Below are 20,667 nucleotides of genomic sequence, written 5' to 3'. Positions count from 1 at the left end.
AACTAAAACTATAACTAATAAAAAAATGACAAAAACACTAAATTACTGAATCTTGAACTAAAATTAAAATTAAACAAAAATAAATGACACTAATAAAACTTCTCAATACTAAAATAACACAGGCTGCTTCATTATCAATTTCAGGATTCAGGATTATTTAATGAAAATAAAAGCTTGTCAAATGCATCAAATGCAGTAAAAACAATAAAAAAAGGGAAGTATTATTACAATTTAAAATAACTGTTTAATATTTTAATATATTTTTAAATAAATTAAAACCATAAAAATGTATTTTCTTCAGAATAAAATAAATATTACCTGAAATAAAATATAAATGATGTTTGATTAAACAAGGTTCAGGAGGAGCACGATCAGATAATCAACCCATTCGGCACAGGTGCAACTTGTTTAACCAATCATTCAATCAGCGCATCCTCTATATATATTACCAGCCGTCTTACCTCCATCCAGCGATAGTTTCTTGGCATTCGGTTTGGCGTTGGTCAAAATATTACAGTCAAAGACTAAACCTGTACCGGGGGTTTTGGATCATCCGTTGCAATCTGTCGGCCTTAGATTGACTTCGCCTCGCTCGACACCACTAGTACCGCACGAGACCCGGCTTTCGAGCGTCGCAGCGACAAGCCTCAGACCAGCCTGGGTCGCGCCCTACTTCTCACCGCAGCAAACCCGACTCGCTTCCCGCTTTGGTTCAACTATTCACCGCTGCCTTTTCCGGCCGCAGCGCTTCATGTAGTCAGACCACCAGCTCTCGTAGCAGTCGCTAGCGAGAGACGGGCCGTGTTGTTAATTATTTTTAGGTAAGTTTAGTGGACGGTATACGGCGTATACCCACTATTTAAAACCCCTTTTGATGTGCATTATTCAGTAACGTTAGTGTTCCGCATTAGCCAAAATCATGACAGTCTACCACATCCAGTCATATGTGAATAAATGTAAATATTCGCTAAAGACAGTGATAATGCAGCCAGGACCGTGGCGCCGGCTTGCTATGAAATGTATTTGATGATTGCGCCTAATACGCCCGCTCCCTATAGTCATTTGAATCACTACAAAAACAACACCTTACAAAGAAAACTAGTAAGATTTTTACGATCAAACGTTTCTTAAACCAGCGAACCCCTGTAAACATTTTAGTCCAAGGATCCAGTAATGCGTTCAAATAGAAAGTTAAAAACGAAATTCATAAACGAAGCGTATGGCCACTTCTCCAGGCATTACTACACCACTTGTTAAGCCGCTAAAGGCAGTCAGTTGTTGCTAAAAGCCGATAAACAATGCGATGCATAATTTGTTCATGTCATTTCGTAACCAGAACACAAATGAAATTATTAAACTTTTCTGTGCGTGACGTTTCAGTATTGTAGCTGGGTTTTTAAATTACACATTGTACTCCGAGATAAATAAGATAAGGATTATAGAAAATAAACTGTGTTCTTAAATTAACAATTTTGAAGTGGCAAACTAACAACTAAGGCGCATCATAAGGCAACCATTAATATTTTTGTTGAGTTCAACTATAGCAACCTACCGGTATTTAGACTTTTTTCACACACACACAATCTCAAGGTAAAGTTTGTTCCGCTACAGGTCTGCACCTGTCGTATGCCCTCGTTTAAAATAATGCCTCTTACCTTTTCTGTTTATCAAAGTGTTATCAACAAAGACACGTTTTACTAGTTTGTAATATACATGTTCATTCAGGCTGCTGACCGCTGACAAAATAATATGCTCAATAGCGCCAGCTGGTTTCTGTTTTCAAACTCTGGTCAATTTGAGCGTGTTTTCTCAATTTACTCCGTTAAATTATTACAGCATTTATATCCAAATGCACATTTTTCCAAAGAATAAATTATACTTCTCCTGTCGATGCATAAATTTAAGAAATAAGCTTAACAAATCGTATTATGATTTTGTCATGTTTATTCCTGGGCGCATTATTCAACGTACATTCACACTGTCACGTTAATAATGCGAAGGAGAGCTCGTACTATACACAATATTTTAATAATAATAATAATAATAATAATTAAAAAAAAAAAAAAAAAAAAAAAAGTCATAACGCACAGCCAGCACAAATAGACAGAACGGTAAATAATGTACTTGATTATAAGCACCCATGTTCAGAATTAATAGACACAGTATCTATGATGACCCAAAGCCGACAACGTTTTAGAAGAAATGTTTGCTCTTTGAAGAAGTAAAACATCGGTATGTATCATAGCACCACAAACCACTCCCCTTTCCCGTGACCCAAAGCTAAAACAGCGAAAACAAACATAAGGCTGCCTCCGCAAGCTGTAAAGGCTACACAGACTCTCCAGCATTTTCTATCGCACATCTCAAGCTTCAGTGACCTACAGCAGCCGAAACAAAAGCGAAGTTGCTTCCGCTTGCAACAAGCCTTAACATCTCAGTGTTTTCCTCCCGTTACTTCTAATCCCTTTTCCTTTTCAGTGGCCTACAGCTCCCATAGCAGACGCTAGTGCGAGGCCGCTTTCACTTGCTGTGCAGGCTACACAGGCTCTTCAAGATGTCTCAAACCGTACTCGCTTCCCAATGAAGGAGGCATGAGGCTGTCTGTGTTTGCCACCTAGGCCCACACATCTCAGACTTTTCCTCCTGTTACTAATAACCTCTTTCTTTTCAGTGGCATCCAGCTCCCATAGCAGACACTAGCCCTATTTAAGTATGAGGCTACCTCCCTGACAATTGCGGCCCATGCTCCTCTCCCTCACAGCTTTCTACTTCATTCAAAATAATGTTGTCTTTCTCCAGGTCAAGTTCTGGCTCTTAAGCATCAGGATGAAGCAGGTCATCAGCAAGCCTAGGCCGCGCCCCAGACTCGGCCACTCCTCACACTGCACGCTATCATGGCTTTTTCTCCTATATTTCCCATGCCTTTCCTTCTATCTCCTGCAGCAGACGCTAGAGTGAAGCTGCCTCCGCTGGCCGCTCAAGACCTCTTACTCTTACCCTCCTGCTACTCCTTTTCCCTATCAGTAACCAGGGGCTAATCCATGCGTGAGGCTGCCTCCACAAACTGTTATGGCACCGCCCTATCTTCATTCTGATCCTTTTTTTCAATCTAAACCTTGGTATTATTCACAGCAGTCCCACTACTTACTCCACTGAATGCTGTCGCTCTGGAACCACCCCCTGGGCCTAATATCATCAAGTTCCAGATTCTTGCAAAAAATTCAGAGCACTGGATCTGGAGGCGGGCCAATCGCCAACCCCAGTACCTCACTATTCGCAACTCATATTCCCATAACTCATCCCTTGAAACCGCTCCTTGACACGTCACTCGACTTTATCCTCCAAGCAATTTCTTTGGCTTGGAGATTTTCGGAAACCACAATAACGTCTAAATTCAACGGCATCAGATTTACTACAAAAGGCTACTACATTGACATTTAACCTCCTTTCTCTAATTTAACTTTATCACACCCCTTTTATTACTTTCAATTTGGGGACGCGCAAGCTAAATCTGCACTGTATCCTCAATTTGTCGTCGACTCCAACCACCCCGTTGTATGTTAAATTTAATCATTGTCACCACCAGCCGTCAAATTCAATTTCTTATTTAGCATCGGACGGGGCTCCCCCTTCCGGTGCAGCAGGGCCGCGGCTCCCTTCGGTCACGGCGTGAGCCCTCCGTCTGTCATTCGGGTTACGCTGCCTACTCGACGGCGGATGTGCTCTCCCTGCCGGTGCAGCAGAGTCGTGGCTCCCTTCGGTCGCAGTGGGAACCCCTCATCCGACGCTCGTCGCCTCGCAAGGGGGTCTCTCCCTTCCGGTGCAGCAGAGCCGCAGCTCCCTTCGGAAGAAGTGAGAGTCCCTCCATCAATCGCCTATTTTATTGCCTATCCAGCATCGGACGGGGCTCCCCCTTCCGGTGCAGCAGGGCCGCGGCTCCCTTCGGTCACGGCGTGAGCCCTCCGTCTGTCATTCGGGTTACGCTGCCTACTCGACGGCGGATGTGCTCTCCCTGCCGGTGCAGCAGAGTCGCGGCTCCCTTCGGTTGCAGTGGGAGCCCTCCATCCGACATGCCTCGCAAGGGGGACTCGCTCTTCCGGTGCAGCAGAGCCGCAGCTCCCTTCGGAAGAGGGTCCCTCCATCAATCGCCTTATCTTTATCGCCTATTCAGCATCGGACTGGGCTCCCCCTTCCGGTGCAGCAGAGCCGCAGCTCCCTTCGAAAACAGTGAGAGTCCCTTCATCAATCGCCTATTTTTATTGCCTATCCAGCGTCGGACGGGGCTCTCTCTCTTCCGGTGCAGCAGGGCCGCGGCTCCCTTCGGTCGCAGCGGGAGCCCTCCATCCGACGCTCCCCTCAAGGGGGACTCTCCCTTCCGGTGCAGCAGAGCCGCAGCTCCCTTCGGAAGCAGTGAGAGTCCCTTCATCAATCGCCGATTTTATTGCCTATCCAGCGTCGGACGGGGCTCTTCCGGTGCAGCAGAGCCGCGGCCCCCTTCGGTTGCAGTAAGAGCCCTCCATCCGACGCGCCAACCCCCGCCTCGCAAGGGGGACTCTTCCTTCCGGTGCAGCAGAGCCGCAGCTCCCTTCGGAAGCAGAAGGGGTCCCTCCATCAATCGCTTTATTTTTACACATTCAGCATCGGAATGGGCTCCCCCTCCCGGTGCAGCAGGGCCGCGGCTCCCTTCGGTCGCAGTGTGGGGCCTTCCGTCTGTCACACGAGTTACGCTGCGTACTCGGCAGCGGACGGACTCTCCCTCCCGGTGCAGCAGAGTCGCGGCTCCCTTCGGTAGCGTGGGGGCCCTCCATCCGACGCACCTCGCAAGGGGGACTCTCCCTTCCGGTGCAGCAGAGCCGCAGCTCCCTTCGGAAGCAGTGAGGGTCCCTCCACCAATTGTCTTGATTCATATAAAAAAAAAAAAAATAAATAAAAATAAAAATAAAAAAATAAATAAATAAAAATAAAACAAAACCCGCCTCGCAAGGGGGACTCTTCCTTCCGGTGCAGCAGAGCCGCAGCTCCCTTCGGAAGCAGAAGGGGTCCCTCCATCAATCGCTTTATTTTTACACATTCAGCATCGGACTGGGCTCCCTCTTCCGGTGCAGCAGGGCCGTGGCTCCCTTCGGTCACAGTGGGAGCCCTCCATCCGAGGCACCTCGCAAGGGAGACCCTCCCTTCCGGTGCAGCAGAGCCGAAGCTCCCTTCGGAAGCAGTGAGGGTCCCTCCACCAATCGCCTCATATTTTGCCCATTTCAGGGTCGGACTAGGCCCCCTCCTTCCGGTGCAGCAGAGTCGTGGCTCCCTTCGGTCGCAGTGTGAGCCCCCTATCCGTCGCTCGAGTTACGCTGCGTACTCGACGACGGGTGGGCTTTCCCTCCCGGTGCAGCAGAGTCGCGGCTCCCTTCGGTCGCAGCTAGGGGGCCACATCCGACCATCGAATCGTTTATAAAAAAAAAAAAAAAAAAAAAAAAAAAAAAATTGGCACTCTCCTCCTTTTCCTTACATAAATTTAGTTCTACGCATATTTTGGGGGGGCTACCTAAATTTCTTGCTTCGTGGCAGCTGTCCTATGCATAAAAGCTTCTTTGGGGAGTTCTCTGGTTCCGGCCTGTATTCCGGCCCGGAACCCTTCCCCAGGACAGCACGCCAAAATATGCTTAATACTCGCTCAAGCAGATTAGATGTAAGGGCGAACTCGTGAAATGATGTTTGATTAAACAAGGTTCAGGAGGAGCACGATCAGATAATCAACCCATTCGGCACAGGTGCAACTTGTTTAACCAATCATTCAATCAGCGCATCCTCTATATATATTACCAGCCGTCTTACCTCCATCCAGCGATAGTTTCTTGGCATCCCTCCTCCACCCCTACTCCCCACTTCTAATCTGTTTCGATCCTACACTAGCAGGGGGAGTTCTCTGGTTCCGGCCTGTATTCCGGCCCGGAACCCTTCCCCAGGACAGCACGCCAAAATATGCTTAATACTCGCTCAAGCAGATTAGATGTAAGGGCGAACTCGTGAAACAACATTAAACTTATTTTCAGTTAGTTGCTAAAAAAATAGCAATATTTCTCATTTTTATCAACAATTTTTAAAATATATAATAAAATAAATGTTAACTGAAATAAAAAGTATTGAAACTTTAAACATTTTATTCCAGCTAGTTGTAACTAAAACATTAACTAATAAAAAAAGACAAAAACACAAAATTACTAAATCTTGAACTAAAATCACAATAAAACCGGAACATAAAAAAATTAAATGATACAATTTAAGTATAGTATTTATTTGCAATATTTTTTTTCCCAGTGTTTAATTTAATTTAATTTAATATTTTACTTTTAGTTTCAATTAATTTGATGTTTTCGTGCTAAACAAATGTCAAAGTTTGACAAAGTCAAAGTCAATGTTCAAACCCAAAGTTTTCAATGATGGTGTGTATATTATATTATATTATATTATATTATATTATATAATACTATATTATATTATATTATATTATATTTATTATATTATAAAGCTAGAATGTTCTAAACTAGTTTGCAAAGTTATTTTTGCAGTCTTGGTTGTTCCTAGTGGCACAGAAATAACACACTTCACCTTTAAGAATTACATTTCTGTGATAAACAATAATCAGATTTCATTTCTTAGAAGCCTGCTTAAATTATCAGTAAACAAACATGCTGAATAATTGCAGTGTTAAATTCATTTCAACCCACTCATGCGTAGCGTCAGGTAGGCGAATAGAAGGCAGAGAAATAAGGAGAACATGCAGCTGTTTTTTTTTTTTTTTTTCAAACGCTTCATGCATTTCATGCCTGTAAGACTCAAACAGGATTGTTGAGGACAATAAAGCACATTATCATGACCATGAAAATAATGCAGGATGGCTCTATGTTCGGGATGTTAATTAGTTAGCACTAATGCGATAACTGCAGCGTATCTTTGGATTTCTAGTGGATAAAAAACACTTTGCATTACTTACCACCTACATACCGAATACCTAATTTGATAATTATAGCTCACAGGAGCGTAGTAAATGTTTTGTGTGATGTATTGTAGTCGATGTTATATAACTCTACTCAGATTGAGAGCAGTGTTGTAATGGCTTCACTGGTAAACAACAGCGTTTTTTTTAACATCCTCAGGCTGCATGCTATTTATCAGAGGATTCATGCTAGTCCTAGTCCAGACCTTTGACTTCACTAACAGTAACATCAGCAGCTGGATGAAGCCCACACACAGGAAGCCACCAGAGATATGAAGACAAGAACATCAAAGTCACATTCCAGCAATGAAGACAAATGTAGAGATGATACTCTGACAGATACAATGAAACATAGCACTATTACAGGATGATGACTGATAAATCTGCATGGCTAACATTTGTAAACGTTAAATTTAAATATGCTAAATTAAATTAAACACCTTATTTAAAAAGCATTAACAATGAAACTAGTTTGGTTATATATCTCTTTAGGTTTACTAATGGCATTAACAGAAGCACAGGGTTTGCATGAGCTTGCTGAGTTTTACGTTTGGATGAAGGAGACGTTTTACCTTCATCCTCGTCCTCGGTGGCCAGAGTATCTCTAGAGTACATGGCCCGCCTGAAACTCTTCCTCTTCAGTTCTGTAGAGTTCTCCTGTGAAAATGTTAAAGCATTATTGCATAAATACACACACACACACACACACACACACACACACACACACACACACACACACACACACATTATATATATATATATATATATATATATATATATATATGAATAAATTAATTGAATTTATATCAAAGAAGCATTTTATGAATAAACTGTAATATTATTTACGTATTTATAGCAAAAGATCATATGAAAGCATTTTGTAAATAAATACATTTCTAAAATATTTATTTTTTATTTATTTTAGAAAATCTTATCAAGGAAACATTTTTTAATAAATAAATAAATGCGTTTTTAATTAAGAAAAAACATCAAATAAAGTAATTTTATAAATGGAAAAATGCATTAAAAATGCATCTATTAATTTATAAATTTTAAGTTAATTTTAAGATCATATCAAAGAAGCATTTCATACATGAATACATTTTACAAATATTTATGAATTTATTTTATTTTAGAAAATCTTATCAAAGAAGCACGGATGATTAAATATTTCTAAACTATTTATTTATTTAATTTAAAAGATCATATGAAATACACATTTTTAAATATATAAATAAATATTTTACAAATGCATTTATTTATTCGATTTATTAAGAGGAACATCATATCAAATAATTAATAATTAAATAATTAAATAAAATTAAATTAATATTTTTTTATAAATGGACAAATGTATTTTAAATAAATAATTATTTATTCATTTATTCATTTTGCAAGATCATATCAAATAAGCGTTTTATACATAAATAAATAAATTTATAATTATTTATGGATTGACTGAATTTATGAATAGATTTTTTTGAAAATCATAATATCAAAGAAGCATCTCATAATAATTAAATAAATATCTTTCTAAAATATGTATTTTTTTGAACAAATATTAAAAAATGAATTTATTTGTTTTATTTATTAAGAAGATCATCATAGGAAATAAGTATTTTTATGAATGGACAAATGCATTTTAAATAAATATGTATTAATTTATTTATTAATTTCAGAATATTACAGCGAATAAGCATTTTATAGATGAATAAATACATTTTACAAATATGAATTGATTTTATTTGAGAAAATCATCATATCAAAGAAACTTTTTTTCATAAATAAATAAATATTTAAAAACCAATTTATTTATTTTATTTATTAAGAACATCATATCAAATAAGTATTTTTATGAATTGACATACATTTTAAATAAATATTTATTTATTAATTTTGGAATATCATAGCAAATAAGCATTTTATATATATCCAAATATTTATGAATTGATTTCATTTTAGAAAATCATATCAAAGGAGCATTTTATAAATAAATAAAATAAATACTAATTATTTCTAAAATATGTATTTCTTTATTTATTTTCAACGACTGTATCAAATAAACATTTTCAAATGAATAAATAAATAAATTAACATTTAAAAATTAATTTATTTGTTATTTTATTGAAAAAAAAATCTTAAAATAAATGTTTCTAAAATATTAATTTATTTTTTAATTTATTTTAGAAGTTCATATCAAAGAAACATTTTGATAAATAAATAAATATTTAAAAATGCATTTATTTATTTTATTTATTAAGAGGAGCATCATATCAAATAAGATTTTTTATATAAATGGACAAATGCATGTTAAAGTAATGTTTATTTATTAATGTATTAATTTTAGAAGATCATATCAAAGAACATTTTATACAGGAATAAAGAAATTTTACAAATATTTATGAATTGATTTTATTTTAGAAAATCATCATATCAAAGAAGCATTATAAATAAATAAATAAATGTTTCTAAAATATTTATTTATTTTAGCAGATCATATCGAAGAAACATTTTTATAAATAATCAAATATTTACAAAATGCATTTATTTATTAATTTATTAATTTTAGCAGGATTTTAGAATCATTTTATACACAAATAAATATGTTTTACAAATATTTACTAATTGATTTTATTTGAGAAAATCATATCAAGGAAGCATTTTTATTAATAAATACATGTTTAAAATATATATTTATTTGATTACATTTTATTAAATGTTTATTATATTGTATTAGATAAATAATAAATACAATGTGAAAATATTTAGTTATCAATGCATTATTCATTTTATTTTAGAAGATATTTCAAATAAGCTTTTACTTTGTCCTGTCTGTTCATCAGGGTTCTCCATTGTTCAAACAGTTCAGGTTCGGCACACTGGATGTCCTTTAAAGTCCCTTGAGTCTGCACCGTCCCATCCCGCATGGCTATAATCTATGGGATTGATGAAAGCACATTTTACAAAGTTTGCCAACAAATGACATGAGGTTCCTGAAGATCACCTTCAATGGGTTCCTAGTCAACACATATACTAATAAAATGTATTCAATGCTCTTAATCACTTTGAAAATGTCTGCTAAATGCATAAACATGAATGAACAGTGTTAAAAGTTCCGTACCCAGTCTGCATGAGGTAAATACTGCAGTTTGTGTGTGACCAACACAACGGTCCTCTTCTCCTGTCGGAGGAACTTGTGGATTCCTTCATGCATGAGATGATCGCTGAGGTGAATGTCCAGAGCTGAAAACGGGTCATCCTGAAAGCACAAAAGACAGTGCTTACGTTTACTATACTACCACAGTTACTGAATGAGGCTTTTGAACGTGTGAAGAATGAAGCAAAGACATTGGGCTGAACTCACCAGGAAAACCACATTAGTCTGCTGATAAAGAGCTCGAGCCACACTGATTCGCTGACGCTGGCCGCCGGATAGAATGATGCCCTGGAGGACAGAAACACACCAGTGACTGAGACTATTACAGACAGAGAGAACAAACACAAAGATCATGTATTTTGCTTAGTTTCTGCTCTAATACCTTCTCTCCAATCACAGTCTGGTCTCCCTGTGGTAGTGTGTCAATATCTGGCTGTAGCTGACAAACCTCAATCACTTCCTTATATCTGGGGAGAGACGAGGAACAACAGCAAGATAACATTTTACCCTGTGAAACCTGACACAGAATGCAGCCATACATATTAGTATTGAAATTTTAAAGCTGTAAAAAGTAAAATAAAAAATATATATTATTCTAGTATTTTTATATTAGTCTAGTATTTATAAATAGTTTATTTTATATATCATATAACATTCACGTATATAATTGAACAAATCGTATGACAAGTTCAAACGTTTTCAGAAAATCAAAAATGGCAAAAAATCCTGACATGTAGTAATTTAATTTTTGGTATGCATTTGACTTGGCATATGCAAAAGAATCAGAAGAAAAAAATAATTTTGCTTTTAGACCCTACCGTTCAAAGGTTATTAGCAAAAACATGAGTGCAAATTTGGCCTGTTGGTGGTGCTAGAGAGTTTGAGTTAGAGACTCCAACTTTGCAGTGGTTAATGATGAGGCTGTCCTCTATCTGTGTGCCAAATTTCATAACTGTCCTGCAAGCTGTTCTATAATATTCATAACAATATGCTAAAGCGTTCATTAAATACAGCATTTTACTACAAAATTCGAAATGGTGCACGCCCAAAATTACTGACATAGGAAGACTGGGTATCATTTGATTCGGTATGCCACTCAATCCTATGATCCTATGATTTTTCAAAAGTCAGAATTTGCCAGAGGTATGAATAATTTCAGGCTTGACTGTATATATATATATATATATATATATTTGTTGAGAAACTACTCATGGGCCCTCAGGTCATGTTTGGTATAACATGAACCAAATTTGGTCAGAATCCACTGAAGCGTTGTGAAGATATAGCCTCATCTCCATGTCCTCATGTTTTTTAGGTGAATTTCATCAAATTCATTTACATGCTTTACGAGAATGGTTTCGTCTGTCTGAAGATGATCTAAACCAATTTTGGTTCAAAAAACAGTTCAAAAAAGTAAATTTTTCAGAAAATTAAAAACTGCAAAAAATCCTGACATGTAGAAATGTAATTTTTGGTATACATTTTGGCATGAGCCAAAAAATCTGAAGAAAACATTATTTCGCTTTTATGCCCTTACGGTTCAAAAGTTATTAGCAAAAACATGAGTGCAAATTTGGCCTGTTGGTGGCCAAAAAATCCTGACATGTAGAAATTTAATTTTTGGTATGCATTTGACTCGGCATATGCAAAAGAATCAGAAGAAAAAATAATTTTGCTTTTAGACCCTATCGTTCAAAGGTTATTAGCAAAAAGATGAGTGCAAATTTGTTGGCTGTCCTCTATCTCTGTGCCAAATTTCATAACTGTCCTGCAAGCTGTTCTATAATATTCATAACAATACGCTAAAGCAGGGCTGCTTAACCCTGTTACTGGAGAGCTTCCTACCTGCAGACTTTTGTTCCAGCCCTGCTCCAACACAGCTGTCTGTTATTATCAAGTGCTACTTAAGAGATGAATTAGCTGGTTCAGGTGTATTTGTTCAGGGTTGGAGCTGAACTTTGTAGGACAGTAGACCTCCAGGAACAGGGTTGGGCACCCCTGCGCTAAAGCATTCATAAAATACAGCATTTTACTACAAAATCCGATTTGTGGTACTGACATAGGAAGACTGGGTATCATTTGATTCGGTATGCCACTCAATCCTATAATTTTTGTTCAAACTGATTAGAAATGATGAACAAACATGTTATTTTTTAAATATATTTTGACCAGGAACTACTACATTTTTGTGCAAATTTCATCAAATTTGTTAACAAGCTTTACAGGAACGATTTTGTCTATCTGAAATATTTTGATAACTTTCTGCCAACATTGTCTAAAGATGATCTGATCAGATGAACCGTCTGGGACGAGATCAAAAAAGTAGATTTTTCAGAAAATTCTAAATTCAGAAATGTAATTTTGGTATGAATTTAACACAGCATGAGCCAAAGAATCAGAAGAAAAAAATATTTAGCTTTTAGACCCTATGGTTCAAAAGCTAAATTTGGCCTGTTGGTGGCGCTAGAGAGTTTGAGTTAGAGACACCAATTTTGCAGTGGTTAATGATGAGTCTGTCCTCTATCTGTGTGCCAAATTTCATAACTGTCCTGTAAGCTGTTCTATAAGATTCATAACAATACGCTAAAGCGATCATAAAATACAGAATTTTACTACAAAATCAGAATCCACTGAAGCATTATAAAAATACAGCCTTATGTCCATTTTTGTGCAAATCTCATTAAATTCATTAACATGCTTTATGAGAAAAAAGTAGATTTTTCACTAGATTCAAATTCAAAGACCTATAGAAATTTAAAACTTGGTATGCATTCGACTGAGTGAATCAGAAAAGATAATTTTGTAAAATAAAATAAAATCCATTAAGAAAAACATTTTCATTGCTTGAAATGAAATAAACATGAACTGAAATAAGATTAAATTTAAAGCAACTTCAACTTATTTTATTTCAAACTAAAAAAAACTATATAGACATTAAAAACAATTACAAAAGAAAAAACATAAAATTACTAAAAAACTAAAATAGTATATTAACAATAGTAAAATAACACTGCATCAAACCACATAAACTAGCATGTTTTTAAATGCAGAAATGTCTCGGTCAGCATTAAACTACTGATCCTGCCAGTTAATGAAGAAGATTTGCAGACTAGGCAGCACAGCTACTCTTACATAACAGAAAAGCCTCACGGACATGCTGTGATTTTTGTTTCCCTCTGATGACACTGACTTTTGGAAATCCCATTGAGATCCCACTTTTTTCCCGCTAGGTTATTTGTAAGGCTGATAAAAACCACTTTACTGTGGCCTCTAGACAGCTTCTGGATCTGTTGTGTTTGTGCATAGTCGTGTGAGGGACATTTTCATCTGCACACATCTCTCACATGACTGAACACGAAGGAATCCAGGACAGCGCTTACATTAGGGAATCACAGGGCTGTATTACCTCTTCTCATTGGGGGCCATGTCAAACAAGATGTTCTCCTCAACTGTAGCATTTAAAAGCCAAGGCCTCTGGGAAGCGTAAGCCACTGAACCTCTGTTCCTAAAAACAGAAACACAGTTTGAGGTTTATTTGTAGATTGTAAAGTATAAAATGGAGGAGCAGGACTGAATGCAATTAAAATAATAATTTAATTACTTGAGCGACTGTCTTCCACTCAAATACTGTGTTCTGCAAGACAGAAGAGATAAATAATTATTGAATAAGTAAATAAATGCATACAAACTTATATAGAATGTGTGTGTGTGTGTGTGTGTGTGTGTGTGTGTGTGTGTGTGTGTGTGTGTGTGTGTGTGTGTGTGTGTGTGTATTATATACCTCACGTTTTCTTCTGGATCACTCTTGGGTAAACTATGAGACAATTAAGCAGTATTAGTATAAGATCTAATTACATTCCAGTCAAGTATTTAAAACTACAAAACTTAAATGTAAAAAGAGTTAAAAAGATGAGAGAGAATAAAAACAAACAAAAAAATTAAAAAAAACTTACATTTGTGTTTATTACAAAGTGGAATAAAAATTAAGTATGACATGCACAGATGTTGATTGGTCAATACAGTCTTCCAGCTGTGAATATGTTATTTTAGTATTATTTAAATACTATTACAGTTATTATTGGAGGAAAAAAGAAAATTAATTAGCTTTTATTTCCTATATATTTAGTTTAAAATATATTTAATTTTTAGTTATGCACTTTTGACTTTTTTTTTTAAATATTACTATTTTTAGTTTTATTTATTTATATTTCAGTTTTACTTGTAATTGTATTTACAGTGCCTTGCAAAAGTATTCATACCCCTTATTTTTTTGACAATTTGTTATGTTGCTGCTTTCAATGACTTTTTTCCACATCAATCTACACTCCATACACCATAATTGCAAAGCAAAAAACAGGTTTCTTTGCAAATTTAAAATTTTTTAAAAAAACTTTAACTTAATTATTCTATTGCATAAGTATTCATACCCTCGTCTCAGACAGTTGAAATTTAGCTCATTATGGTGCATAGAGTGTAGATTGATGTGATTAAAAATAATAATTTAAAGCAGTTTAACATAAGGCAGCAACATAGCAAAATGTGAAAAAAAGAAGGGGTATGAATACTTTTGCAAGGCACCGTAGTAATGGTAGTACTTAGCTACACATTTTCCAGCTAGTTGCAATATTTTTCAATTTGCTTGATTGTTTGTTTATATATATATATATATATATATATATATATATATATATATATATATATAATTTATTTCATTTAATTTGAGCTTGATTTCTATTAACAAAAATGTTTTAATACCATAGTTCCCCTTCAGTCGTTTCAATACGACGTTACATATGGGAACTCGCTTGAGTGACCAATCACCTCTGAGCTTTATAGAAAAAGCTAATGAACATTGGCGAGTGGAATTTGCAACGCCACTCCCCCGTACATACGGGTATATAAGATGGCGGCGCGCATCCACTCATTCCGATTTTCGCTTCGGAGCCTCACCAAGCTACGAGCTTACTACAGCATTTCATTCAAGAAAAACGCCCCATTCACAAAAAACTCCTACAGAGTTACGCTCTCTCCAATCCAGCACTTTGAACATCTTCGCTGTGATTACAGATCCTGCGAGCCGGCTGCTTCAGAGAAAGACATGCTGGCTTCTCGCACTCCAGCGAGTTTTGATCGCACAGATTGTGCTGCATCCTCCCTGGGTGAACCAGGATCTAAAAGAGCAAATTGTAAAAGAGCAATTTCTATCACGGTCGTTGAGAGACATTTTCCGGTATGTCTTTCCGACCGTGCGTTTCTGGGTGCGGTAGTTTCCTTACCTCTGTTGACAGTCACGATCACTGTCTCACATGCCTGGGCTTAGAGCACGCTGAAGCGGTGATCGTGGATGGTTCATGCGCTCATTGCGAGCGCATGTCCATGGCTACGTTGGCTACTCTTGTTCGCGAGACGGCTCCCTTCGTCGTCTTCCCGCGGTAGTTTGTCGAACTGTAAAGGCTTTACGGCTGCTACGGCGAGGTGCTTGTGGGACCTCCAGGTGACAGTGCAGACGTTCTGCTGGGCAAAACCCTACGAACAGTACGCTCCTACGAACTCGCCAGCCATCTGCTCCTGTGGAGTCAGACGCGACTGAAATCGCTGTGCACCGTTCACATACCAGGAGAGCTCAACCGTGCAGCAGACCAGCTCTCACAGCAGCCCACCCATCCTGGAGTATGGCGACTCCACCCCTAGACTGTCCAGCTGATTTGGAGTCGATTCGGCGGGGCCCAGATAGATCTGTTTGCCTCCCCGGAATCCTCCCATTGCCAGCTATTTTACTCCCTTCACGAGGCTCCCATCAGCAGGGCACACACCTGGCCTCCGGGGCCCAAGTACGCCTTTCCCCCAGTGAGCCTCAGGGAGGACTGGGGGCAGGTCCTGCTGGTTGCACCCTATTGGCCCACCCGGACCTGGTTTGCTGACCTCATGCTCCTCGCGGCAGCCCCTCCCTGGAAAATCCCCTTGAGAAAGGACCTTCTTTTTCAGGGGATGGGCACAATTTGGCAACCGCGTCCCGACCTATGGAACCTACACATGTGGCTTCTGGACGGGACACGGTAGACCTTTCTGGCCTTCCACAGGCTGTGATAGAAACTATCACTCAGTCTAGAGCTCCCTCTACGAGGCAGGCCTACGCACTGAGGTGGGGTCTCTTCATTGACTGGTGTGCCTCCCGTGGTGAGGACCCACAGAGATTCCCGATTGCAGTGGTGCTTTCCTTCCTGCAGGAGAAGTTGGAGCGAAGGCTGTCCCCTTCAACTCTCAAAGTGTACGTTGCTGCCATTGCAGCATATCACGATGCGTAGATGGAGCATCCATCGGGAAGCACCAACTGGTCGTGAGGTTCTTTAGAGGTGCGAGAAGGGTTAATCCCTCTAGACTGCACCTCGTACCCTCTTGGGATCTTGGCCCATTGGGTGGTAGATGCCATCTCCCTGGCGTATGAGGGCCAGGGGGAGCCGTGCCCCCTAGGAGTTCGAGCTCACTCCACTCGTAGTGTTGCCTCCTCCTATGCGTTGTCGCAAGGTGCCTCGCTAGTAGACATCTGTAGAGCTGCGGGCTGGGCAACACCTAACACCTTCACAAGATTCTACAATCTCCGCGTCGAGCGGAGCCCCCTTATTGACCCCCAGGGTGTTGGGAAGGTTATGTATTGACTCCACTGTCTGACACGTCCGCCTGTCAGCACTGGTCTCTTGCCTTAGGGCTGTGGCCTTTTCCATGGGTCTGTTCCCATATGTAACGTCGTAGTGAAACCACTGAAGGGGAACGTCTAGGTTATGTACGTAACCCTCGTTCCCTGAAGGAGGGAATGGAGACGTTACATCCCCTTGCTACAGCCCTAGGCCGCGCTGACACTGGGCTGTGGCTCGGCTCCTCAGCAAAAACCTTCATGAGTGGATGCGTGCCGCCATCTTATATACCCCTTAGGGATGCACCGATCCACATTTTTTCACTTCCGATCCGATTCCGATACCTGAATTTGGATATCTGCCGATACCGATACTATTCCGATACCAGAGCTCTATTTGCTTTTATATCACTATGACTATTATCATTATTGTTGATTTTATGAGGCTGTAACAAACTTCTCTACAAGCAAGTCTATGTATCTCCCAAAAAGCAACTTGAGGTAAGTATGAGGTTAGAAAACGGCAGAAATCCCATCCTGAAAACAAATATGCAACTTTAAGGGTTTAAATGAATATTTATTTAAATTTCAAGACAGGATTACTAGACACTAGTGCAATATACACTCTTGTTGCATAAAACAAAAAGGTTTTCAAATATCAAATATTTGAAATAAAAAATAAATATTCACACTATAAATAGAACAATGTGCATCTGATCAACATAAATTCAGTAAATTCTTGCTTGTGTAGCAGCAACAAAATAAGGTTTTTGTTACGGAAGCAGACCAAACAAGAGAGGTAAGTGATCAATATAACAATGTTTATTATCAGCAGAGCGTTGTGGATAAGATGACGTGCAGAACCGGGTAAGTATCAACAGTCCAAGTATGATATTCGTTGACTAGAGATGAATACTGAATACAGATCCTTTTCCTTTCCAGGAACGACGGGAGGAGGACTCCGACCCACACCCACACACACACACCGTTGGTGATAGACGAACAGGCTTATGGCTGACCACAGCTGACTGGAACAGAGAACAGACTTCGTACTGGAATAGATGAGACAACAGGTAAGTTTCAACAGGTAAATAGCGAGGTAAGTATGTCTTTGAGGTTTGTGAACTCGACAGAGAAACACAATGAGTCCGCTTCGTGAAAACGAGCCCGGACACTGAGTGAGGTGTGTGGTGTGCTTATATGTGGTGCTGGTGATTGGTTTCAGGTGCGTCTGATTAGTAATCAGGTGACTGTGATCGTTGAGTGAGTGAGGGAGTAGAACCTGGCCAATCCGTGACATTACCCCCCTCCCCAGGGCCCGCTCCTGAGGGCCGAGGCCTCCGACGTCGTGGTGGTCTACCTCGTCCTCGAGGGGCTGGACATTCAGGATGGTTACGATGGAATTCCTCCATGAGGGCTGGATCTAGAATGTCAACTCTGGGTACCCACGACCTCTCCTCTGGTCCGTAGCCTTCCCAGTCGACGAGATACTCAAGACTACCACCACGACGTCGGGACAGAAGGATTTCTCGGACCGAGTAGATGGATCCCTCTTCCAGCACCAAGGGGGGAGGGGGTTCCTCTTCCTGACCAGGTTCTGTGGAGGGAATCACAGGTGGGTGAAAGGGTTTCAGTAAAGAGACGTGAAATGTGGGGTGGATACGGTACTGTGGTGGTAATTGGAGTCTGTAGGTGACGGGGTTGACCTGTTCCACGATGGTGAAGGGGCCAACAAACCTGGGACTCAATTTCTTCGAGGGCAGGCGCAGACGGATGTCTCTTGTGGAGAGCCAGACTTTCTGCCCAGGAGTGTATGTGGGACCAGGAATCCTCTTCTTATCCGCAGTGGACTTGGTTCTGCGCACTGCCCTTTGAAGATGATGGTGAGCCTCGTCCCAGACTCTCTCGCTCTCCCGGAACCAGTAATCCACTGCGGGCACCTGTGATGGTTCGCCATTCCAGGGGAAGAGAGGTGGTTGGAAGCCGAGCACACACTGGAATGGCGTGAGTCCTGTGGTGGGTTGCCGCAGTGAATTTTGGGCGTATTCTGCCCAACCCAGGAACTGGTTCCAGGAGTCCTGGTGACCATGACAGAATGTCCGGAGGAACCGCCCCACCTCCTGGATTTTCCTCTCCGTCTGCCCGTTGGTCTCAGGGTGGTATCCAGAGGAGAGGCTAACGGTCACACCTAGGAGTTTGAGAAAAAACTTCCACACCCGTGAAATAAACTGTGGACCCCTGTCTGAGACGATGTCTTCCGGAATGCCATAGTACCTAAAGACTTTGTTGAAGAGCAGTTCGGCAGACTCTAGGGCTGTGGGAAGACCTTTCAGAGGTATCAGACGGCAGAATTTTGAAAATCGATCAACTATAACAAAGATGCAGGTGTTACCGTCAGATGAGGGGAGATCTGTCATGAAGTCAACTCCCAGGTGTGACCAGGGGCGGTTCGGCACAGGCAAGGGATGGAGTTTCCCAGCAGGCAGATGACGTGGACTCTTGGACATTGCACACTCCTTACATCCCTGGACATACCTCCTCACATCCCTTGCCATGTGCGGCCACCAGAAGCGGTCCGTCAGCAGCGAGAGAGTGTTGTTGGCCCCTGGATGTCCAGTGCCCAGAGAGGTATGTGTAGAATGGATTAGATCTACCCGCTGGGTCCTAGGGATGAATCTGCGACCAGGTGGACAGCCCGGCGGAGATCTGGGTTCCGGAGTGGCGACAGCTGGCGGGTTGGTCCATTCAATGGGTTGAACGATGATGTTTTCGGGGATTATGGTCGTGGGTGTGTCAGGCAAGTCGTGAGAATCATGGATGCGAGACAGAGCATCAGCTCGGGTATTCTTGGATCCTGGCCGGTAGGTTATGGTGAAGTTGAATCGGGAAAAGAACAGGGACCATCTTGCCTGACGAGGACAGAGCCGTTTGGCGTCTCGGAGGTACTGTAGGTTCTTGTGATCTGTTATCACCTGGAACGTGTGGTTGGATCCCTCTAGCCAATGTCGCCACTCCTCCAGAGCGAGCTTGATGGCAAGGAGCTCGCGGTTGCCGATGTCATAGTTCCTCTCCGCAGGGCTGAGCTTCCGGGAATAGTAGGCACAGGGATGAAGCAATGGAGGAGTACCGTGATGTTGTGACAGAATCCCTCCCACGCCGGTAGTAGATGCGTCCACCTCTACCACGAAAGGGAGATCAGGGTCAGGATGGGTTAGAAGAGGTGCCTGTGTAAATGCTTCCTTGAGGTTATGGAAGGCTGCGGCCGAGTCAGGGTTCCAGAGTAGGGTTCGTGGTTTTCCTTTGAGTAGACTGGTAAGTGGAGCAGTGATGATGCTGTAGTTCTTGATAAACCGGCGGTAGAAATTGGCGAAACCTAAGAATCGTTGAAGCTCTTTGATAGTGGTGGGTTCTGGCCAGGATACAACTGCAGATACCTTCCTCTCGTCCATACGGACCCCCTTCTGGTCGATGACGTATCCAAGGAAGTGTACTGCTGGTAGGTGAAATGAACATTTTTCCGCCTTGAGATACAGGTGATGATCCCGTAATCTTTGAAGGACCTCCGCAACGTGGAGGCGATGTTCGGCCTCACTCCGGGAGTAAATCAGGATATCGTCTATGTAGACAACGACAAAGTGGTGCAGAAACTCCCGGAGTACCTCGTGAATGAAGTTCTGAAATACGGAGGGGGCGTTGACCAAACCATAGGGCATGACCAAATACTCGTAGTGGCCAGTAGGGGTCACGAAGGCAGTCTTCCACTCGTCCCCCTCACGTATCCTCACGAGGTTGTACGCGCTGCGGAGGTCCAACTTCGTAAACACCCTGGCAGTGCGTAGTTGTTCGAGGGCCGCAGGGACGAGAGGAAGGGGATACCGGAACTTGATG

General features: G+C 40.7%; 1 protein-coding gene across 1 annotated transcript in view; it reads right to left on the bottom strand.

Moving 5' to 3' along the window:
* Nucleotides 1–20,667, bottom strand: part of abcc8b (ATP-binding cassette, sub-family C (CFTR/MRP), member 8b) — a 105,094-nt gene that overhangs the window by 13,351 nt on the left and 71,076 nt on the right. Inside the window, exons 38-45 of the mRNA XM_073851118.1 lie at nucleotides 13,930–13,962; nucleotides 13,750–13,782; nucleotides 13,555–13,653; nucleotides 10,531–10,615; nucleotides 10,356–10,436; nucleotides 10,113–10,250; nucleotides 9,814–9,927; nucleotides 7,564–7,648 (exon numbers count right to left, since the gene is read on the bottom strand). Coding sequence (XP_073707219.1) covers nucleotides 7,564–7,648; nucleotides 9,814–9,927; nucleotides 10,113–10,250; nucleotides 10,356–10,436; nucleotides 10,531–10,615; nucleotides 13,555–13,653; nucleotides 13,750–13,782; nucleotides 13,930–13,962 — 668 coding nt within the window. The remainder of the gene's footprint in view (nucleotides 1–7,563; nucleotides 7,649–9,813; nucleotides 9,928–10,112; nucleotides 10,251–10,355; nucleotides 10,437–10,530; nucleotides 10,616–13,554; nucleotides 13,654–13,749; nucleotides 13,783–13,929; nucleotides 13,963–20,667) is intronic.

The sequence above is a fragment of the Garra rufa genome, chromosome 11, assembly GCF_049309525.1.
Source record: "Garra rufa chromosome 11, GarRuf1.0, whole genome shotgun sequence".
In the NCBI taxonomy this organism is placed as follows: Eukaryota; Metazoa; Chordata; class Actinopteri; order Cypriniformes; family Cyprinidae; genus Garra; species Garra rufa.
This window is presented reverse-complemented; position numbering and strand designations above follow the sequence as displayed.